Source organism: Podarcis cretensis (assembly GCF_951804945.1).
Source record: "Podarcis cretensis genome assembly, chromosome: 8".
NCBI lineage: Eukaryota > Metazoa > Chordata > Lepidosauria > Squamata > Lacertidae > Podarcis > Podarcis cretensis.
The window spans coordinates 33,207,102-33,230,877 of NC_137177.1; the positions used below are offsets into that span (position 1 = coordinate 33,207,102).

Genomic DNA, 23,776 nt, shown 5'->3' on the forward strand with positions numbered 1-23,776 from the left:
TGTGGGAAAGAGTTGTGGTTGGCTTTGCAATGAATGAAACTCAATTCATATTTGGGTGGGGGCTCCCAAATCACAGATTTGCAGCAAGTTTTTTTTTAATGAGGTGCATCCCCCTCACCTGCAATCTGCACCTCAGTCTCTTCACATGTGTAAACTAGACCTAAGTGCAGATGGGAGCAGTGTCTAGAAAGTGTCCAATGTCCTTCGCCCTGTGATTTATGCATATCTGCTGCAGAGGCCTTTGCATACAGAGAAATCTTCCACTCTTGCCTTTGAAAATGAATGTTTCTTCTTGTTCTAAGATGGTGCTCTGAAACTCATGCTTTTCTTATGGATTCCTAGTCAATGTGGTTGGAATAGACAAATTTTTGGACCTGTTAAATAAAAATAAATGAAAATGAAAGTGTCTTTTCCTGCCTGCATCCGTTTTGTCCCCCACCTCTCCAGTCCTGTGCCTGTTTTTTAAGATAGAAAGCATGGTCAGATTCTTTCCCAATCCCTCGTTTCTCCAGCATGGTTGTGACCTTTGGTAATGAATGTGTTAAAGCCAGCCTACATTGCAGATGGAAACTCTTCAGCCCCTGCCTGGCTTGCAGCAGTTTTCAGGGCAGAGCCCATCATAACTAGCTTGATGCTCAGAAGTGCTCCTGTGACCACTTCCTTTGTACTTTTGCAGGGCCAAGATGGGCGTCATGGAATATTGGTGTTTTCATCTGCATACGTTGCGCCGGAATCCACAGGAACCTGGGTGTCCACATATCCCGGGTAAAATCTGTCAATCTGGACCAATGGACACAAGAGCAAATACAGGTTAGTAACAAAATACTATCTCCCTTGTATGTGGGCTTCATTATTGAGGACGATTCAGCTTCTCTGCAGTTCTGTATCTCTGCTTATATTAATATGGGGAACCTTGGCCTTCTTTTCTCAAATGGCAGATAAGAAGGGAAAACGTGAGCCTGGACTACTCGGGTGCTCCTCCATACAATCTTCCCCCCACTCCCTGCCCCCAATAGTTAGAAAACTCATATGCTGGAGCGTAGCTTTGTGCTGGAGTGTAGCTCTGGTTTTTTGCTTAGAACCCCAAGAGCTGCCAACCAATGCAGATCCAACAAGCCTGAAGTCTGCCCTCCAGAAGGGATCTGGTAGGTAGTGCTCCTTAAGGAGAGGAGTCTGAACAAGAGTAAATTGAGCTTGTGTGCTATTACTCAGAGATTGTCATTGACATGCTCTGCAGTTCAGCTCTTGCTTTTTATCACTGTGCTTCAGATCTAGGACATCATTGTGTTATGCAAATCAGGTTATGCTTGCTGCAGTGCTTACACACTCTGTAGAAAGTAAAAAAAAAATGGTTGTATTACACACAAACAAAATTATCCAGCCTGAATCAAACCCTAAGTATTACAACACCCTGCCCAATCTGTACTTCAGTTAATATTCCTAATTCTCGAGTGAGTGAGGATGAACTTCTCTCTCACAAGTACTGAAGAATTGCAAATGTATTCTTGGCAGTGTTCTCTGTTCCTTGCCTTGACTTTAATAAAAACTAAAATTGAATAACTGTGCTGAAAAAGCGGCATCGTCAAAGGAAAGCTGAACTGTGGGAAGTTTGAGGCAGGCAGCGATATGAATGGGCAAGACAAATACAGATGCAGGCACTTGAGAATATATCAGGCATCCACTTTGGAAGGAGAGAAGAATTAAAGTAAATCTGTCCTATTGCAAAAGCAAAAAGTGTTCCTTGTTGAAAGAACAAAAACTGCAAGAAGCCTGCTCTTTGTAGCCATTAGGAGCTGCAGCCATTTTCTGCTGATCTGTCAGAAATTGAGGGCATGGATTAACTAAGTCACCGTTACCGATGACTCTGCAGATTGGTGTAGGAGCACCTTTCAGCAACTGCTTTGGCAGACTTTGAAAACTCTCATCTCCTTCATACCAGCACAGAGCAGGCTCTGTGATACTCCTGCATTCTGGGTTCCATAAAACGTTTTATGCTCAAAGTGAAATGATGGCAAGAATAGCCTAACTGGCAGCACCCTATGCCATGCCATTATTGAAGGTTTCTTGCTTCTGTTCCAGTGCATGCAGGAGATGGGGAATGGCAAAGCAAATCGCCTCTATGAAGCTTACCTTCCGGAGAACTTCAGGCGACCTCAGACGGACCAGCATCCTTCTTCTGCCTCTCTTCTCCCAGCATATTGTTGGATGGAGGGCATCTCACTAATCTCTGAATGCATACTTTTGAAGGGAGCAGAAGTCTACCTTAAATGGAATGTATAACTTTTTAAAATATTTGTTAGAATCTGTATTCATTGAGGCCTCTCTGTTACTTGGCACTTTTTGGAAAATTAGGCTGCAGAAGGTGCTGTTGCTAGAGGGGCGACTGCCCATAGCAAAGCAGACAGATGCAGCGGGTTTGTCCCATTTTGTGACTATGGGTCTTGAATGCAGGGCCAGCAGAACAGGTGGTGAAACTTCATTGGTGGTTGCCTTCCTCATGACTGTGACCATGTTTCAGTTCTGCCTGCATTCCAGTGCACACCCATCTGCTCTCCCCTCCCTGCAGTCATGATCTTGCTCCCACTCCCACCGGGTCAAACTGGGGGTTGCTACCATGGTGCCCATGGGTGCAGTTGTGCCTTTGAGGTCTTCCCCAGCACCCATGATGCCTTTGAGCCATATTCCTATAAATCCCCCTTGGTCATGAGATGGACTTTTCTCACCCATGAAAAGTCCATAGAGCTGGAGTTGCAAGAGTGGTGTTTTCTCACTTCCTCTTTCAGCTCTAGGTGCTTTTTTTTAACGCTCAGCTTAATTATACTGTATCCAAGATTCCTTGGAAAAGCGAAGTGTGTGTGTCTCTCTGTCTCTTTGCAAGGCAGGGGGGCTGATCAAAGGGACGGAAGAGAGAACTGACTGGAGTGGGTGGTGCACAGCATTCGCTCAAAAAATCTTGGCATGTGTTGCGCATTCCAAGGCTATGGCCTCTGCATTTCTCATTGTCAAGCTCAGGCCCAAGGGACTAATGCAGCCCTTCTGTCTAGCTCTCAGACTCTCTCCAGGCCACACCACCTCTGCTTGCACCCTGAGTGTTTTTGCCCAGCTGGTACATCCCCTTGAACTTGGATAATGCTTCTTGCATGGATGGAGGATAGAGAGGGATGTGTGTGTAAAAACTAGCCTACCATACAAAAGTAAAAACATGTGTTGTTCTGCCCACCTTTGCCTCTGGCCTCATCTGCCACTGGCATGTGGCCCTCAGAAGGTTGCCCAGATGGGAATGTAATTATTGGGCTTAAAATGGTATCCCCACCATGGTCTAGGTAGATTGGAGGCGAAAGCACCATAAAAGGCACTGGATTGCTGCTGGATCTGCACATGTCCTGTAGCTCATACTAGAAAGGCACTGTTACCACTTGGCTGGCAAGCACAGCTATAGCGACTCAGCCAAGGATCCTTCTTGTCACAATGTCTACCTTTTCAACAAGAATAGAGAAGGTGTGGGTCAAACCATGCCATGACAGAGGTCTAGCTTGGGCTAGAATCTTGCTGCTGCCTGACCATGTTGTGCACAAGCTGTCAACCCTTCCTTGTTCTTCTTTAACTGACTTCCGTGCAGAGCAGTGGAGGGCTTTATCAGGGACAAATACGAAAAGAAGAAGTACATCGACAGAAGCCTCGATATCAACGTGTTGCGAGTGAGTCTTAAATGCATTAGAATGCTTGCTGCATCCTGAATATATGATGTCCATTAAGTCCCATCTAGCCCAGTCCTGTTCATTCTGACTGCCAGTGCTTCTTTTAAGGCAACCTTCCCCAGCATAACACCCTCTGAATGTTTTGGACTACAACTTCCATTACCTTGTGCCAGCTGGGGATGATGAGAGTTGTAGTCCAAAGCATGGAAGGAGCCACACTGACTACCCTCAGTGTAAGACCTCAGACAGAGAGGTGTCTTTTCCAGCCTGGCTTCCCAAGATCCCTGGATTTGAATCTGTGATCTGCTGCATACAAAGCAGTGGTATAAATTCAAAAGTATAAAGCCATAATCTGGACTAATTTGTTAGCATGAGACAGCCAAACTGTTGATGGCCCAGGTTTTGGAAGGATTTTCATCTAAACTGTCCTTTTATGGTAGAAAGGATGAGAGTTCTTCACCTCCCCCCCCCAAAAAAAATAAAATAAATAGAAATCCAGTTGAGCTTGCCAGAGGCTGCCATCTTGGTCAGCACACTGAGACTTTAGACTACCTGAACCTTTTTTGCATTTGCTCAGCAGCCAGATGTGGCTACTGTGTCCTCTTGCACATTGGAGAAGTTGAAAGGGAATAAGCACCAACACATGTCCCATTTCTGACATAATATGGCTGGAAACTAGGAACGCTTCACTTCTGTTGGGGAAGTGTGGTGTGTTTTAAGGGGTTTTACATTTGCCAGACCAGCTGGGCTTTCTGTCCCACTGGCCTGGAAAAGACAATGTCATGTTCAGCTACCTTCCTCACTCTCTCACTGCTTCGTTTGATTGTATACACAGAGAGAAAAGGATGACAAATGGAAAAAAGAGACAGCCTCAGGGAAAAAGCTGGAGCCAATAATCTTTGAGAAAGTGAAAATGGTGAGACAACCCTTCCTTCTGCTGTGTGTGGTTGTTCCTGAACTTCAGATGGACAGATGGGGGCATGTTAACATCTGGGACTGTAATTTTATGCTCCGTGTATCTTTTGTTTTGTTTTTTGTTGGGAATTTGGGTAAACCCTCTTTATGTACAGAACTAGTATGTGTTATTTTACTTTGGTAGTAGGCAACCAGATGCCCTTCAAATGTTGTTGGACTCCAACTCCCAGGCAGCATGGCCCAGTAGTCAGGTATGATGGGAGTTGTAGTGTGACAACATCTAGAGTGCTCCATATTGCCTGTCCCCGATTTACTTAGTAGGTTTATTTTCTGCTTTTCAAACAGCCTCCAAACATTTGAAAAAGCTTTTCAAATTGGAGGCAGCTTTTGACAACATGTAAAGGAAACATTTGGCAACCTGTTACCTTCAAGACGCTTTGGACTACAACTTCCATCAGCCCTAGCCAGCATGTAGTCCAAAACGTCTGGAGGGCGCCAGATTGGCGAAGTCTGCATCAAAGTAACTGAGGAGCTTTTTACTCTATTTGGCTCAGCCTCAGAAGAAAGACGACTCTCATGCCAGGAAAAGTCCTTCCAGATCTTCTGAGCCCGTCATGGACTTGCTGGGACTTGGTAAGATGATGTGCGCTTTGGAGCTTTTTCTTTGTCCAAATGCACCTTGGTGTCATGTTCTATACATGATAAGACACACCGTAGGTGCTGGAAACAGGTTAAATAGCTGCCACAGGGTATTCTGTCCACTCTTGTGTTCCCTTGAACAAAGGGCTTTTATCCATAAGAAAAACACACACATGGCAGGCAAGCCTCTTTGAAAGACATCTTGTGGCTGATTTTACTGCCCATCCTCTGCAGTGTGCGATGTGGTGGAGCATATGGTGTGTTCCTATATGCTCCCAAGCTTATGCAGCTTATGTAGTCAGGCCCTGCACCACCCTGTGTGAACTGTGTGTCACCCAGAATCCTCTGCAATGCATCAACACGGGAACCAATCCTGTTTGGTTTGGGTGCACAAGCAGGTTCTTTGCTGGGAACTCATTTGTGTACCTGAAGAAAGCAGGATTGAATTTCCTGCTCATCGGTTGATGTGTAAGGAGTTCAAGCCTGCTGGTCGCTCACTATCTCTCCCCACTATAAGAGGTGGGTGGTCCCAACCACCTGTTAAAATTGGCACACATGATGGGTGGAAATAAATTTCTGACCCACCAAGCCAAAAAGGTTCCCCACCCCTACTGTAGACAGGGCTGAGATAGATGGGCAAATGACCTATCTCTGTATAAGGCAGCTTTCTGTGCTATACTTCTGTGTTTCAGTGAAGCATAAAAATCACTGCCTTCAAAGTTCCAAGACCAACCCCTCCTATAAAGACTCTGGCCTAACCTTTTAATCCTTCATTCTTCATCCTTGACTGAAATGGAACTGCATAAACGACATTTGCTGAAACACTCAGGAATGAGACTGGGTGTTCCAAGAGAGCCCATGGCTCAGTCTGTCTCCCTTCCCACACTCCTGGGACTGCCTTCCTCAAAAGATCCACTTTGAACACAACATAAAACGCAACATCCTTGTTCTTGCCTTTTTCCCCTTCCTGCACCATTGCCAGTCAGCAGTGTGGGTGGAGAAGAGCACAGCAAGGTGATGTCATACTCTGTGTGGTATTAAAACTAGGCATTCGTGAGTAAGAGGAGGCAGAAATAACAAGTGCTGCTCCCTAGAGAGGCCACAGCAACAAATCCTTTGGGGTGTTTCAGTGCTACCTCTACCTTTCAGTAAATGTTCCTAGATCTACTTCCATCCATTGTTTCTTTTGGAAGAGATCTGGTGGCTTTGGTAGATGGCAAAGCAGATTGTTAGGCAGGATTTGCAGGTATACCTGTGCAGAAAGGGGTGCTTCAGGTTCCCTCAGGTGAGCATGCTCCTGGCAGGTGGCCTCTTGGCAGCATGGATCGCACCATTGGCATTGGCAGTAGGATTCTTTGATCTGCCTGGGTGGTGGGCTCCAGTGTAGTATAACTTGTCTCTGCCTCTACATCATTGTGCTTTTGCATAGGGGTTTTGCACACCCATAACCTGGCAGGTGCTTTAGCATGCAGAAGACCCCAGGTTCAGTCCCTTGTAAGCCCTATCAAAAGGGCTTCTAGCAGAGTAGTTGTCTCTACCTGAAACTTTGAAGAGCTGCTGCCTATTGGAGTAGGCTTTACCGAGCTAGACTGTTGGTGTAGGGCTGCCTTTGAGCTTAAAGTGAATTAGATATTCTATTCTTCTGTTTTCTGCAGCTCACATAGTTCTATCTGGCACCAAGGTTTAGATCCCAGCCCATCTCACTGCTGTTCTTTAAAGATGATGAAACATTTAAGGGAGGGGGACGACAAAGCAAAACTGCAAGCCATGCATGAAATTCCTCTTATCCTGGCTGCAGCAGCTCACCTCCCTCTTAATGGGGTTAAGGAACAGCTGCAGATATTGCTCTCTGCATTACTCTCCCTTCTGCACTTGCTCTCTTCTTTGCAGATTATGTAGCATGTAATATTCTGCCTTTGCTCCCCAAGAGTTGTCCCCTGATGGGAGGTGGACAGGAACATATCCTTTGAGGTACTGAAAATCTGCCTCTGCAGCAGAAATCACCGAATTGAGTCTTCTCTGAACTGCAGCTGCTATCCAGCACTGCAACAGAGCTTGTGGTCTCAGTTGCTTCTGCAGGATCAGCAAAGTGAAGAGCGTAGCTTGGTTTAAAGGACACCGTGGCCCAAATTAACACACACCATGAGCCATTGGGGTTGGGTTAGTGGTGGGTGCCTAGTTTAGGGTGGAGATCATGACAATTCCAGCCTGCTTTTTTCAAAAAAGACAGATGACTGGGGGGGGGGGCAGCACTAACGTTTGTGGCAGTTTCTCCTTTTATATCCTGAAGCCAATGCTTTGTGTCTTCCCTGAGTCCTGCATAGATTACAGTATATGGAGTAAAATTCAGCTTCCTAAGAATCTTACGTTTCATGTAAAAAAATTAAATCAAATTTGTAGGCCCTCTGGCAGGGATGGTGAATCCCTGTGGCCCTTCAGACACAATTGGACTCCCAACTCCCAATATCTATGGCCATTACCCATTCTAGCTGGGACTGATAGGAGTTGGAAGTCCAACAACATCTGGATGGCCACAAATTCACTGCCTGCTGCCAGCATAGCTGCCAAGTTACACTTGTACATGTGTGAGCAATGCCTGATGAAACCTCGGAAGCCAGAGGTAATGGGGAGGCTGAATAGGATTTCATTTGGTCTCAGTGATGGGACTTTGCTCTGTGTAGCTCCTTGCCCTCCATGTGAACACAGCGACAGAAATAATCCATGGTGAGAGAACTCACTCTAATTTACGCAATTATATAGCTAGAGGGATTTGATACATCTTGTTGTTTGGGGTCAAAAGGCCCAAGCAAGTGGCAGGCCAGCTGGTGATTGGGCTGCTGGCCACCAGTGGATTTTTACTGGATTTGGATTAGTTAGCCCCTCTCAGGCTGTTCCCATTATATTCCTCTTTTCCAGATGTTCCTGTTTCAACAACCCTCCCCAATGGCAGATCAAATAGCTGTTTAGAGAAGGACTTGGACCTGTTTGCCTCCATGACCTCTGAGAGGAAGGTGAGAAAAGTAGAATACCCAACAACCCAAGTTTTGAAAGGACTTGTTGTTAAATCAAATTGACTAGCAAAGAAAGCTTGGCTGACATGTCTGCTTTCAGTGTTTGATTGCAACATCTGCAGCGAATTGCTAATACAGTGGAACCTTGGTTGTCGAACGCTTCGGAAGCCGAATGCTGACAACCCGGAAGTGAATGCTGCTGTTTTCAAACGCGTCTCAAAAGTCGAAAGGCTTCTGAGGCGCGTTTCTCTATTTTTAAAAGGAATTTGCCAACCAGCAATTGCACCTCGGTTGTTGAACGTTTCGGAAGTTGAACGGTATTCCGGAACGGATTACGTTCTACAACCGAGGTTCCACTGTAACTAGATTCTGGTTACACATTACTTAACAGGTAACCCTGTGCAAGTCAGGCTGTTCCTCTTGAGAATTCTGAAGATCCTCTCAGGCAGGCAGAAAAGCTAAAGGCTGACTGTGGAGCTGCTGACCATCTTTCTCTCCATTGTCTATCTGCTCTTATTTGTCCCTGATGGACTATCTGGCTGAGATTTCAAAGAGCAGCAAATCCACTTTTGTTTTGTCCTCCGCTTTTTATCTGTTGCATGGGAATGGCAGTATTTTCCTACCATGCAGGGCTGCTGTGTAAGGACTGTAAATTGGTTTGCTGTGCATTACCTTGAGGGCCTTTTTGGTCACAGAGAATGAGGTACAGTATCTCAAATATTTTTGTGAAATGCTTTTGAATGTTTAGGAAGAATGCTGTATCCCTTGTTTCCTTCCTCCCTCTGCCATTGGGAATAAACATGGTACATTCTCTTGCCAGGTTGTTGGCTCTATGCCCACAGCTGGGAGTGCTGGTTCTGTTCCTGAAAACCTGAACCTTTTCCCAGAGCCTGGAAGCAAGTCAGAAGAAATGGGGAAGAAGCAGCTCTCAAAGGATTCTATCCTCTCCTTATATGGTTCCCAGACCCCACAAATGCCTGCACAAGGTACCCAGTGAGGGATGGGAAGGGTAGGGGAAAGATCCTGTGGACAGTTATCGCTAATGCTATATTTGAGGAAGGCGAATGAATGTAACCAGTAAAGAATAATTTTGTAAGTGGTTAACTCATTTGCTGGGTTTGAAGCATAAAGTTGCATTGTTTGGTGCAGCTTCTAAATTTAGGAAAGGTTTTGTTCAAGTTAGTAGACTGCATGGAGATGTTCTAATGGTAAAGCTAGGAAGGCTTGTTGAATATGCAATTGGTTTTCTTGAAGAGTTTAAGTCAATGTTTTATGTTGGTTTTTTTATGGTTCTGGGGCTATGACAGGCAAGTAAAGTGCTTCTCGTAGATGCTGTGGGTGATATCTAACGTTCATCATACTCAGAATAAGCCCACTGAAATCACTGGAGTTAGGCAATTTAATAGTAGAAATTGATGGACTACTTGTTTGATTTATTGACCATCCAGTACAAAGCAGCTCTAGGTGGGGGGAAAAGTCTCCATGAAGTTTAGCAATAAAGCCGTCCCCTCTCTCTCCTATGCTCCACCCCAAACAGCATTAAGCATGGTTATCGCAATCCTACGAAAGCATGGGAGAAGAGATATTTTGTAACTGGGCACCATAAAGTTATTAATTTTGGCACCTAGTCCAGGCAGTCCTTGCCGGGGGGAGCATTCTACAGCCATTTGCAGTGGGGGAGGGACAGCAGCTGAAAAGGGTCTACTCTGCATCGGATTTAGTTTGATATCCTGTATTTGGATAGCAGTGGTGTGGCTAGCGTTCTGATGCAGCCCTCATCTGACACTGTTAACTGCTTCACCACGCTGCATGCGAAAGAAGTAGTTGCACTCTCCTCCTCCCACTCCCTGTCTCCATCATTACAGACTGTTTTACGTCATTCACACCCTTTGAGAGCACTTTTCTAGGCTGCAGAGGAGGAATGCATTACTAGTCTTTCGTCCCAAGGTTAGTTCCCGATTTGGATGTGCGTATGCGAAGAGGTGATTGTCTCTTCCTCTTGCCCCACCCCCAATTCCCAACCTTGCTTCTTGATTACAGTCGGTGTGACTCACACAAAATGTCAAACTCTGATGCCCATAGAATGGAGTAGCAAAGAAAGGCTGCCTTGTGGGCTCGTCAGGCATAAAGACAGCATGTCAGCAGAGAAATCGAAATAACCCAGACTCCTCCCAGGACTCCCTTCAGCACTAACACCTTTTTTTTTTTTAATCTCATCTAGGAGCTGTGTTCATCACCCCAGCCCAAATGGGGTACCCTGCAGCATACCCCAGTTTTCCAGGCATGCCACCCCCCAGCAGCATGATGGGAGGCATGATGGCACCACCAGTTGGGATGATGGCACAGCAGGGAGCAGCTGGCATGGTGGCACCCATGGCCATCCCAGCGGGTTACGTAGGCGGCATGCAGGGAGCAGTCATCGGCGTCCCCAATGGGATGATGCCAGCACAGCAGGCTGGGTACGTGGCTGGCATGGCACCCGTCCCGCCCCCCGTGTATGGGGTGCAACCAGCACAGCAGTTACAGTGGAACATTGCCCAGGTAAGAGGGGGCATTGGGGGCAAGGGTGGCTGCTGCATAACTCCTTTGGGCTTGGGGCAAGCTCTCTTGCTTCCCACAAAAACAAGCTGCCTGCTCTTACAGATAATGTAGAATTTAGTTTTTACATTTCTAGCCTACTCTTTTTTCAATGAATTGGGAAGTCTGAGAAATGGGTGTAGGGATACAGGAGATCAAGGATGAGTAAGGGGAAGCCTGGGATGATGCAGCAATCTTTAGTCAGTAGAGTTACCGTACTTTTCCTTGTATAAGACTATGTTTTTTTATTCCAAAATCATGTTCAAAATTAGGGGTCGTCTTATACATGGGTAGTGCATTGTGGGGCCGTGGGATAGGTTGTTGCCACGAGTTGGAGATTGTGATTGGTGGCTGCTGCAAGGGCTGTTGTTGATTGGCTGTCGCTGCGGCAAATGGCTGGTCAATTTGCTGCTTTTTTCAGCAATGGGACAGAGGATAGGTTGATTTGGTGATGCACGCGCACGGTATTGTTGGTCTGCCATGTGAGCGTTTTTTGGCATTTTCCCCTTAAAAAAGCTCAACAACTCCCCCAAAAATTCTGTTCAATCCTCCCCCAAAAAGTACGTACACAGAAAAGTACAGTAGTTGACAAATAAAATTGCCTCTCACTTTATGTGTATTTTCATTATATAGGTAGCTCTCTGTGTAACAGTTCTCAAAGTTTCTTAAATGAAATGCTTGAAACAAATGTAATTGATGGAGGCTGGGAGTTAAACAGGGTGAGCTTTTCTGGCTCTTGTGTTCTACTTGTAAGAGGGAATGAAAGGAGATACTAAAATAGGGTCTCTCATATAGGTGCCTTTCGGGACTGAGAGATACAGTGGTACCTCGGGTTAAATACTTAATTCGTTCCAGAGGTCCGTTCTTAACCTGAAATTGTTCTTAACCTGAAGCACCACTTCAGCTTATGGGGCCTCCTGCTGCTGCCGCGCCGCCAGAGCACAATTTCTGTTCTCATCCTGAAGCAAAGTTCTTAACCTGAAGCACTATTTCTGGGTTAGCGGAGTCTGTAACCTGAAGCGTATGTAACCCAAGGTACCACTGTAGAGGTTTGGGTAATATGCTGACTGAATCCTTCAATAACCTGGTAGCCCTAACTAAAACATATGGAGGGAAATGCAGGGTTTTAACTAACCTACTGCCTGTTTTCCCTCTTCTGCTGCTTCAGTAGCCTCCCCCCACCCCCATAATCCCAGCCAATTGGGGATCATGTACTGCGTGTGATGACATCACATCTCTTATGTGCTGATGTCATGAAGGGCAAATGAAATACATTAGGATACATTGGTTGCTTCCTTTTATAGCTACAGGGTTCACTAAGAACTATTTCACAGTCCCCCTCAAAACATTGCTGTCTGTGTGTTGGAGGTGGGACTGAGCCTGATGAAGCTTCATTTGGCTCAGCCCTACCATGCACATGTGATGTCTGGCCTTTGCTCAAGGCTGGGCATTGCAAGAAGGCATTCTGCCTCTCTTAAGCAAAGAGGCAGCCGCCTTCTTGGATGGGTTGGATCCAGAGACAGAACATCAGGCTCCTGTGGCATTCAATCCATCAGAACTCCAATCAGTAAACTCATGGAGTTAGTTGCCAACATATTCTGAAAATGGATATTTTTCATAACAATCATGATCTCCCTGTAAAGGATAAGAAATTGTGGAAGCTCATTAAGTCCGTTCTGAGAACCACCATGGTCACTAGCAACTGGTTATTGGACCTAGATGCTAGCAAGTCCAGAAAAATGAGAGCAGCAAAGGTGTCGTAGCCAACTGAAATATGTTTACAGAGCAGGAAATTTAAAAGGTGTGTGTAGGACAGGGATGAGTATCCTCTGCAGTGCTCCTGACCGGCCTTCTCCAACCTGGTACTCTCCAGATGATTTGGACTGAAACTCCCATTAGCCCCAGCCAACATGGCTTAAGCGCCAGGGGTGATGGGAGTTCTCAGCCAAAACATTTGGAAGGTACCAGGTTGACAAAGGCTACTTTAGAAGTTGCTGGGCTCCAACTCCCATCATCCTGGTTATTGGCCATGCTGGCCACTGCTGATGGGAGCTGTAGTCAAATAGCATCTTGAGGCTCACAGGTTCCTCATCCCTGGTATTGTAGAATGGGCCTTCTGACCAATTTCTTGCCTTCTCTCTCATTCAGATGACGCAGCAGATGGCTGGGATGAACTTCTATGGCACAAATGGAATGGTGGGATATGGACAGTCTATGGGCAGAGGAGGGGCCCAAGGAACCAATCAAACCCTCAGCTCCCAAGTGTGGAAATAATACATCAGGATTTTGGACCTTTTGTTTCTTCCTTTGCTTCTGTTTTCTTGTTTGAGGGGTTTTTGTTTGTTTGTTTGTTTGTTTTCCGCATTATTAAAAAGTTGCTCCCTGAGGTTATTTTAAGGTTTTGCTTTCCATTCTGGTGATCTTGGCTGGACCTTCCTTGTAATAAGGGAAACCTTCTCTGCACCTTCCTTGTAATAAGGGAAACCTTCTCTGCTGCTTTCCAACTCCACATCCATGGAACTGATGATGGAACTGGATATTTCACTATCTTGGCTCTTAAAACTATGTGAGCGTGCACATAAGGTGGGAGGTGGCCTGTATTTCAGAAATCAAGCCCCTTCTCTGAGGTTTACGATCTCTTCTCCCCCCTCCCCCATACCAAAAAAAAAAAAAAGTTATCTTGCCTTCATCCTTTTGCCTTTTTTCTACTGAACATTCCATTTCCACACACACACTATGGAGTTTTCCAGAACTAGTTCCACGTTTCATGAGCTTGAAATTTATTACCCTGGAACTGGTAGAATTCCCATGAGGCCCCTGAGCACAAATCTTTTTTTCTGGAACTGTGAACAAGGTGGGGTGAAATTGGCGCCACTTTGAAACAACTGCTTCTTCTTTCTAACCACCAGTAGTGGCGACCTATTTAAACAACCTCTCCTCTCCCCACCTGCCCACCAATATTTTCTTTCTTTTACATTTTAATGACCTAATTGATCAAAGGGCCAAGACTCTGGCAAGTTTTCTCCTTGCACTTTTTTTTTGCACTTTTTTGTTTTCCTGTGTAACACACACACACTTGCCAGCCTGAAAGTTTTAGTGGTGGAATACAAACTATGGGACTGGGGTGGTTCGACTTGCCTCAGCAACTACACAGAGGAAGAATATCCAATCTGTGGTTTTGAAAGAAAGCATAAATGAAAGCTAGGCATCTTCTGTCTACTTTACCTTGTGTATATGTAAATTCCTTAATAAAAATATTGCAGTGAAACCTTGTTTCTCTCTATCTTAATTCATTGTGTTAAAATTATTTTAATACTTCTACACATGTACCCAAATGCATTAAGCATTTATGCTGAGTGAATTTCAGTTGTGTCTGCTAATCAGCAACTGTAAGAACTATGCATTGTTTTTTTTGTTTTTTGTTTTGTTTTTTTGCATGGAGCATCCCGTGTATGCTTCTTTTTGCCTGCTAGGAAGAACCCATGCATGTGTCCTTGGTGCTGTGAGCTTCTGGCTCTTACGAAAACAAATCTGTTATCTTTAGTCCAAGGTGGCTGACCAGAGTGTTGTAATCCCATAAATATAGTTGCAAGGTACTGGCAGCCAAATTTTAGGATGCTAAGCCCAGGACCTCAAAGGCATTGCTTTCATTATCACTGCCTGGACAGGGTCTGACAAGCAAATTAACAATGAGGCTGGTGCTGGGAGGAAGGACTTAGATTTGGTAAGCACTGAGAACGTTTTGGGACATGTTGGACTTGTTGAAGGAGACAGGCTTCACTCACTTGGAGATGTTATGGCTTTTTAAGCTGTCTGCTTGGAAGAATCTGGTTTGGGAAAACTCACCCTTTAGGGATGGTGTTAAGTGTTTCAGATTCTCAAACTAGGGAGGGGTGAACTTTGGCAATGAGCATACAGAAACAAAGGAGTCACAAGGAAAGTTTTGCAGTTAAAAGAAGCTTTGAGGGACCTGAAATCTGGTGAGGCAAGCATCGAAAAACCTCCCAGGAACAGGTGTAAGTGGACAATTATCCAGAAAGTCCACCATCGCCACAACTAATTTCAAAACAGAAACTTCTTCAACATGAGACTAGTTAAAAAGGAGGGAAGTAAAATTCCTCAGTGTAAATCTGTTAAACATTTTACAAATGACACAGTATTGATTCTATGTCTATCAGGAGTTTCTCTTTCATCGTGGCAACATCTATTACTCTGCACTTCCTGCCCATTAACATTAAGCATGCACCCTTGTTTATACTATTTTCATTCCTGCCTTGTGATTATTTTATATTGTCTTGTTTGTGCTGCTCAGGTGTACTTTCATTAAGCAGTTTATAATTTTTTTAGATGGATAAATAATCAAATGCAAGAAGGCTTCCTTAAAGAAGTGGAAGTCTTGCCTAAATGGAGATGATAAAAGAGCACAAATTCCAGAAAAACAAATGCATGCAGGTTGACAACACAGCAAGGGGGGAAATGATTTCAAAGCTAAAAACATGTGTTAAAGCAGATGCTTCAGATGCAAGAAACATTAAGGAAGATCATTGAACCATTTGATGACAATAGTGTGAAAGGATTAATGAAGGTGGGATAATATTGTGGAGAAGTTGAATGAATCACTTCCATCTTTAGTGTGGCGTACACACGGCCAAATACATTTATCTGCAAGAATTATGGTAGACTCCTATTAAAACCAAGTGTGAATTTATGCCAACACCTACCTTTGGCGCTTATTTGCGTGGGTGCATGTACTGGATGTATGAAACGTGTAGTCAAGAACTGGAAATACTATTGGCGCAACTTTTCCAAACACAGTTTGCAATCAAAACAGTTTTCAAAACTGGCTTTAATTGTCTTTACTTGCTGCCCAAATACTGTACATGCATTTAACAAGCCAAATGGAGAGACATTAACTTTTTTTTTAATCCATCTTGTCTCCTTTGGAAAGAGGAGAAAAAACTTGTCAAGAATGTTTATACAAAATTGAGCGTGCACCCTCAAAGCTGTCAGTCCTGCTGCATATAAACCCACAGAAAAATACAAGAGTTCTACATTTAGGAAAGACCACATCACATAGAAAACATTACAGAGCGCAGGTATAAAATTGCCATTTGTGTGTTAGTGTGTGTTATGTTTCTTGGTTCGTAAATAATCAAATTTTCCACTGCCCATCACAAGCTCATCCCTTCTTGTGCTCAGTGTGACCAGGAGATTTTGAACTCTAATCTCCAAGTGTGGGGTTTTCCCTTGTATTCAAATTTTGTGGTAACTATCATTTAAAGCAAAGGCCATTATATAGTTTTTTTAAAAAAAAAGAAAAAAGAAAAAAGATAGCCAAATAGGAGGGATTTGAAGGCAGGTTGGCAGTTGTATTGGTTGACTTAGAGCAAGGATGGGGAAACTTTGGCCCTCCAGATGTTGCATCAGCATCAACAAGCATGAATAATGGCCAAGGATTATGGCAATTGTAACTCGGCCACATCTGGAGGGCAAAAGTGTTCTCCACCTCAACTTAAGGAATATTGACTTTCTACGTACTTTTAAAAACACACACCCCAAAACCACAATTTTAAAAACCTGATTTAGAAACCTTTTTTGTGCTGTATGGTGAAGACTACCATAGCTATTCCTTGAAGGAGAACTATATTTGGTCCATATCTTTAAGCAAAAGATTTGCACCTCCCAGACAAATACACTGATTGGGAAATAATCATCTTTTGGCTTTCGCCCTGGTCCAAATTTTATTATAAAGTTATCAGCTCAAAAAGTGTACCAAAATTCATATTTTGGGATAAAATATATCTAGATGAAATACTTATTTAAATATTAATTTTTGTAAAGATCTGAAAATAAATAAGTTGTGGATTAAAGCCAAAAGAGGGGGAAATGGTTATGTGAAACTGACACAGGCCAGAAATAGACTGATCCCTGCTTCCCTGCCGTATTCTAACTCCTAGTGATTGTTCGTGTCACCCCTGCTTAATTAAGCATTCTTTGCTGTGATTGTGTCACATGCATACCCCTTCTGCATTCCCCAGTCATGTCAGGCTTCTAAGTCAATCTTTTGTTCCTCATCTCCCTGTCTCCATGGAAATGGCCCATGGCCCATGCTACTTTGTTGACAGAAGGAAATGTGGGTGAGGTGATGGATGTGCCTGCTTCCCAGTTACTGCCCTTGAAGCAAGTCTGAAAACTTAAGCTAGAGCAGAAAGCTGTTGCCTGACTATTGGCAGATGCAACGTGCCACAGTCGCATTACACCTCCTTGGAGAATCTGCATTGGTTGTTAACCTGGCAGGGCTAACCTGTGCCATTCCAGATGTTGGGGCTCCAACTTCCATCAGCCCCAGCCAATATGCCCTGTAGTCCCACATGTTGAGGATCAAATGTCAGCCACCCCTGGTTAATGAGCTCAGTTCAGGGTTCTGTTTTTGACCTAAAGAACCATAAATGGTTTAGGTCCAGATTCTCCCATGGGGAATCTGTTTCCATATGAACACCACCAATTTAAGGTCTACTGCTGAAAGTATAATATATAGAAATCAAGTTGGCCTCCATGAAGCAGAGCTTTTTTCTGTTTTAGCCCCAGAACTTTTAGCCTATTTGACTCCCTCTCTGTCATCCCTTTTGAAGCAGATTAACATATTTTTCTGTTATGCATTTAGAAGTGGCATCTGCTAAGATCAGGAGTAGGCAACCTAAGGCCCGGGGGCCGGAGGAGGCCCAATCACCTTCTCAGTCTGGCCCGTGGACGCTCCAGGAATCTGTGTGTTTTTACATGAGTAGAATGTGTCCTTTTATTTAAAATGCATCTCTAGGTTATTTGTGGGGCATAGGAATTTGTTCATATTTTTTTCCAAAATATATTCTGGCCCACCGCATGGTCTGAGGGATGGTGGACTGGCCCACGGCTGAAAAAGGTTGCTGACCCCTGGCTAAGATGCTGCTCAGCTCTGCTGCTAATGTGGTTTTTACAGTGTGTGTATGTTTTGTATGCAGTTTAATTACTTGTATACTGTTTTGAATTTTTTTATAATGAAAAGTGACATAAAACTGCAAATATATGAATTCCTGCACCACATCTGCCATTGGCAGCAATTCTGAAGGAATCATATTCACAAGGACTCTTTCCTTCAGGGAAGCATTAGGTCTCATTTTAAAGCAATGGCAATATAAAGAGTTTCTAAATCAGGTTTGCATTTATCAGTGTCTCTTTTTATTTCAATGGTCATTTTGGGAGTGTTTTTTAAATTGTCTTATGAATAGATCTCAGGCCTTACCACGATTCTAGTTCCAGAACAGCTCCAGGCCAAACAGGATTTAGAGGTAGAATCGCCTCCAGTTTCCATTGTCACACTCTGGGAATTCAGTGGGTATCACCTGTGCTATTTTGCTAGCTGCTTTGTTTAAAAGGGATGGGAAGACCAAACTGATGGGGAGGTGAAGGATTTTCATTCAGTTAACAAATACGGTACGGTAATAAGCCCTTTTTTAAAAAAAGAAGGGAAAAAACCCCAACAAGGCCACCAACATCAAAAGTGCTAACAGTCCAGAACTGTTCGCTACTAGGCCAAAGCCAGGTGCACAGTCTTGGGGGAGACTATTGCACCCAAGCCCAGTGAGAACAAGCTGTCATCTCTGGCATCAGGAAAGCATTGCGTCGAGGTCCTTGCTATGAATATCGGAAATACAGTCCTCCATTCCAGCAAGTGCTTGGAATGTCTAATTGACAAACATCTTTCTCTCTTCCCCTCCCACCCACCCACCCCCTAAATGTGGACAGAGACCAGTGACTTAAAAACAACCTCAATTAACACACACATCACCCCTTTGCCAACACTCCTCAACAATTCTGAGGATGCTTTTTCAAGCCAAAAACTACTACTATTTTTTTTGAAGTTGTGGAACGGACAAATGGCTTCTACAAGACCTACTTCTCAACAGCAACTTCAGTATGAACTCTAATAACCATTGTTATTGCACATGTGTGCTGACTGCGTCCAAAACATCTGGAGGGCACCAGCTTGGGAATGGCTAACCAAGTGGCTGCCTTTTATACAGCTTGTGCTGAAGTGCTCATAATTATCTGATATTATTTCAGTTGTGATTTTATTGTGGTTCTGTGGACTCCTTTTTTGTAAACTTTTTTAAAAAGTGAAATATACATGATGGCAATAAATAAATGCACACTAGTAGACAAACTCTGAATCTGTATCTACTCACGGGCAAAGCAAACGGGGGAAGAGATGTGCTAATGGAGGCTTCTCACAGCTGTTTCTCAACACCCACAGTTTCCTTTATCAGACAGACAAACACTTGAAACAAGTCACAACATATTAGTAATTAAAATAATGAGGTATACAACCAATAACTAGCAGTTAACTGGAGCAGCTAGTCTTGCACTATTAATTAACAGCACAAGGCCAAGACTGTTGCTGTTCACCATTTCTACTCCCAGAGGAAATATTTCAAATGAGTTGCCCCCTTCTGGCTTTGTTTTAACCATAGATCCCAATTTTACTTCCACCTTCATGCATTTATTGTAACCTGGATTAATGTATGGGGCAAATAAATACCAAATTATTCATTCATCAGGTATACTTTCACCCTACAACCCAACTGTCCTTCAGGATGTGCTGGGGAAACTGCTCAAAGTCCCATTTATTAGTGGAATAAGATTGGGAATGCAGAGTAGCTGCTTCTTGGTAGCTTGGTTTCCGATGAAAGGAGCTCTTATGAAACCATCACCCTTGGTTTGCATCAGCTTTCTTTCCTACAGTATTACTGCCACCAGAATGGGTTGTGTGTCCCCTAGAAAATTGTTTAGTGCAAGAGAATCTGGAATGGTTTTTTTCAAATACCATTTGAACCTTTATATCTTCTGTCCATGGATGCAACCCCTTGCCTACAAAGATGAGCCATTAGAAAAAAGTTTTAAATGTGTTGTGTGTTTTTTAAGGTCTTTGAATGCATGCATGAAACTAATTGCTTTTTTCTTTGGATGCCGGCCAGTGCATTTATGTTTGGAAGCAGACATTAAAATATAGAGCTAATCTTAATTCACACATTGCTGAGGGTTGGGGTTCTTCATGGTAAGAAAAGCAAAGAAGATATCCCACCGCCACAGTTTGTTATGAGCCAACTGATAAAGCCTAAGCCCATATGCTGACATGTGGACCGAGTGGTTCTATGCCCCAGTTTGCACCTGTGACTTGTCTTCATACCCTTCTTGAAACATCTCCCATAGAGACCAACCTTGATGTTTGGTGCAGTAATTGTGGGTTGAGTTAATGTACAGCATAGCAGTCCAATGATTGTGCTAACGTGCGGTTGACTGCAATGTGAAGCAGGTCAGGTTTTTCATGCCTATCAGCACTGGCTCAAGAATACTGCGTTCATCTTGGAAACTGATTTGTCATGACTTCACCATGTGGATGCAAGAGGAATGGAGAATCATTGACCCGCTTTCTGTCTGCTGCCAGGTGCTTTCAGCCTAGCAACAATGTTCCAGTTTCATCTGAAGAAATATCTGGCGAGATGTGTTTAGAAGTGATGCTCTCTTATTCTTGTTTTTCCAGAGCATGAGTGCCATTATGAAAACTTAAGCCATGTATTACAAGAGAGTTCCTCCCTATTCTGGCCCAGAGGCATTATGTGCTTCATGAATATTCTTCCAGCTGGTGTGACTTGCGGAGCAAGTCAACTGGTCCACTATCTCAATGGTCTTTCCTACTTCGCTCACAAAGAAACAGTGGGCTCAGTGATGCCTTTGGCAGCAAATCTCGTTATGGCCCTTGTTTGGTTTCAAGAAATAGGTCTCTTTGGTTGCACAGTTCTACTATTGGCACAAGAAAGTAGGTGGCTTGGACAGCCAGTTGAATAATTTTCATGTCATGACCTAAGTGGTGATTTAGTCATTTTTTCCACCTCCAAACAGATCTGTTCACTTTTCTGCAAGAGCAAAGTTGGATGCATTGGTTGTCATAAATGCTGATGGACAAAATAACTTAAAGTAGTTCATGCTTTGCTATATCTTCTGCAATGCCCACACCTGCAGGTACAGCAGGAGGATAGCAAAAAGCAATCAATACAGATGACTTGACTAACACATCAGTGAGCATCAGTTCCCCACCCCTGCTGAAGACTTTCTAACATTAACCAGAGAATGAGCACCTTGGGTGCAAACCAACATATTGCTTATTCTGGGGGTGGGGTGGGGGTGGTGAGGGGAGCCACAATGGACAAAATACTGGAACAAAGGCATGAAATGGCCAAGGAGAACACCCAGACCAATGGAATTTCATCAACTCTCTGAAGGCTGCAGGTTTTCTGAAATTGTACACCTGATGCCTTAAACATGAAAGCACATAAATTACAAATCCAAAAGATCAGAAAGGTTTAAAGTTGCTGAAAGAGGGTTACTGTGCAGATCTTTGTGCCTTGTGAGGGCAGAGACAGGATCCCTTCAGATCATCATCAACAAAAGGTTGCCATCCACTTCATTTCAATGGTGGAAATGATTCTTTGCTGTTTTCTTATCTCTCTGACTCTAACTCTTCTTAAGAACTTGGTTGTTTCAAGCTTGGCTAGAGCAACAGAAGAACCCATATCTTATCTTGTGCATTATATATAGGATTATGAAATTTCTTTGTGAAATGTGCTCCTTACCACTAATAATATTTTTTAAAAAAATCTCAATTTGAGCACTGTTGGATTGAATATGAAACATCCAAAGCTACCTGGCAAGCAGAAATTGTCCCAAAACTTCTTGTTTGCTTCTGCAGTGACAAGGGGTCCTTCTGTTTTAGATCTCCTACACTACGGTCAGTGTGAAACTTAAAAAACATAGGAATAATGAAGAAGAAATAATGATTTCCAGTAGTATCTCCCCTGAGTATTTTCATCAAATTTTAGTAGGCACCTTCATTAAAAGCTGTAATTCTCAGTTTTGCTACAGGAACTGGCCCTTGCTTTGGGTGCCAGATTGCTACTTTAAAACACATGAATACACAACTAATAACCCAGTCCTATGCAGGTTTACACAGGTGTAAAACCCCACTGGGAATTCAGTGGGGACTCACTCCCTAGTAAGTGCATTTATGACTGCAGCCAGAACGTTTGAAATTCAAAACAGTAGATTGACAGGACCACATTCACCCTTATGAGAAAACCACAATGTGCTATTCAGATATGCCCACCAATAGGGTTTCAAAGAGGCATATTCTACCTTGTCCAGTGAAAGTTTCACCTTCTATTTGAATGCCAGTAGTTTGACATCCTGCCTCTTGGGTTGCCAACTGGACCCAGATGCAAAGGCAAAGATCATGCAAAGATGAAACTGCAAAGGACACCAATCTCTCTGGCATTATCTTGTGTGCATCTCTCAGCTGAAGCAATGCAGCACTACTGGGCTCTTGCACAAGCCCCACAATTCCAGTGGGGCTTGGATGAGAGATTGGATTATGCCCAAAGGCTAATGCCTTGGTTGGAGTAGGAGAAACAAATTAAATTGTTCATAAGATGAGAAAGCAAAACAGGAACCTTAATATGCTTTAAACTTAACAGTCATGTCAAATGCACCATTTATAGCTCCCCCCCCCCTCCACTTTGGCAGAATCACCTGTCTTCCCACCCTTTATATGCAAGACAAACAAAACTCTGATTGCCTGCTCAACATTTCCAAGGCTTGCACCCAGAAATTCAGGAGGAAAACTGTCTACCCATATATTGCAGAGAGAATTGTGAGCACATGACAGGCTACATAATGTCTGAAGATGCTACATTCCTTTTTAAAAAGCTGAATAGTGCTTGATTTCAGTCAGTCTTTCTTTTTTCTTTTTTTCTAAACAAAAATGAAAAAAGCTCTACTTTCTCCTTCAGAGATATGGAAATGAAACAATATGGAGCAGGAAAGAAACATATTCAATTAACATGCTACTTGCAATGGGATTAACTGAGTCAGGTTCGAGATGTGTCCCCCAAAATGCATTAGAGATGTGAGAAATGGGTGACTCCTTTTCAAAGGCAATTTGTTTGAAAGTGATGCAACAGTCTTGAAAATGGGGAGCCAGTCACATGACTTGCCTTTTATCACATGTTCCTTTCCTCCCCCCCATCTCCTTTTAATTCCTCCCCCACCACATTCTGGAATTATCTCTTCCTTTAATTGCATACCTGCAGGGTGAGTGAGGGAATGCCTAAAATCGTTTGTAGCAGTCTTCCCTCTGTGAAGAAGTAGAAGGAAGGGTGATGGGAGGGAAAGACATGGGATATTTACAAACCATGCTACCAAATTTGTGGCAGAGCAGGGTGTCTCCTCCTTTGCTTTCCTTCTTTCCTCCCAGTCCATCCTTAAGGGCAAGAAGGACTTATTGAACTCTCTAGAGAGGACTGGGAGAGACGTCGTGTAAGGGGTCCGATGGTGGAGTCCGCCAGCGAGGAGGTGGGAAAGAGCTTGTACCAACCGGTCACCACACTGGACAGGTCCAGCTCTTCTAGAACGATCTGGGCCATTCCCATGAAGCACTTATGGTCCATGCGCCCATAATCTCCCCAAACAATCACCTAAAATGAAGGAGAAGGAGGAGTTGAACTGCCAGCAGAACTTCACTATGGGAAGTAAAAAGTAAGGGGGAGGCCTACCAGATATGCCACTTAGAGAAGTTGGGAAGGAATCTGTCTGCCTTCTGCTTTTTCAGACCACATGATTAATCCTTAGGAGCCCCTATGTTTCTAGCCAACTCCCTAGTTCTACACATTGGGTGCATTCGCACACCATCCTAAACCATGATTAGTGTTTCACAGAGAACATGAAGATCTTCCCCAAAAGCATTGCATTTCAACCAGGGATTGTGGTTTGTTTCGCTCCAAACAACCCATGATTGGTAAGCCAAGAACAAACATTAGCTCCAGATCATGGCTTGCTTGAACCCTGGTT

General features: G+C 43.7%; 2 protein-coding genes across 6 annotated transcripts in view; one reads left to right on the forward strand and one right to left on the reverse strand.

Annotated features, from left to right (window-relative positions):
- The window catches only part of SMAP2 (small ArfGAP2), a 28,214-nt gene extending 14,988 nt beyond the window's left edge, over positions 1-13,226 (forward strand). For all 3 annotated transcript variants that reach the window (XM_079988023.1, XM_079988022.1, XM_079988024.1), the window contains 9 exons: positions 677-810; positions 2,080-2,165; positions 3,620-3,698; positions 4,534-4,614; positions 5,168-5,246; positions 8,169-8,263; positions 9,084-9,249; positions 10,485-10,804; positions 12,989-13,226. In XM_079988023.1, the coding sequence (XP_079844149.1) occupies positions 677-810; positions 2,080-2,165; positions 3,620-3,698; positions 4,534-4,614; positions 5,168-5,246; positions 8,169-8,263; positions 9,084-9,249; positions 10,485-10,804; positions 12,989-13,114 (1,166 nt within the window). In that variant the 3' untranslated portion in view covers positions 13,115-13,226. The remainder of the gene's footprint in view (positions 1-676; positions 811-2,079; positions 2,166-3,619; positions 3,699-4,533; positions 4,615-5,167; positions 5,247-8,168; positions 8,264-9,083; positions 9,250-10,484; positions 10,805-12,988) is intronic.
- A 4,660-nt stretch (positions 13,227-17,886) lies between these two features.
- The window catches only part of RIMS3 (regulating synaptic membrane exocytosis 3), a 63,242-nt gene continuing 57,352 nt past the window's right edge, over positions 17,887-23,776 (reverse strand). For 2 of the 3 annotated variants that reach the window (XM_079988025.1, XM_079988026.1), the window contains exon 7: positions 17,887-23,403. In XM_079988025.1, the coding sequence (XP_079844151.1) occupies positions 23,191-23,403 (213 nt within the window). In that variant the 3' untranslated portion in view covers positions 17,887-23,190. The remainder of the gene's footprint in view (positions 23,404-23,776) is intronic. The other variant, XM_079988027.1, reaches the window with a different exon arrangement.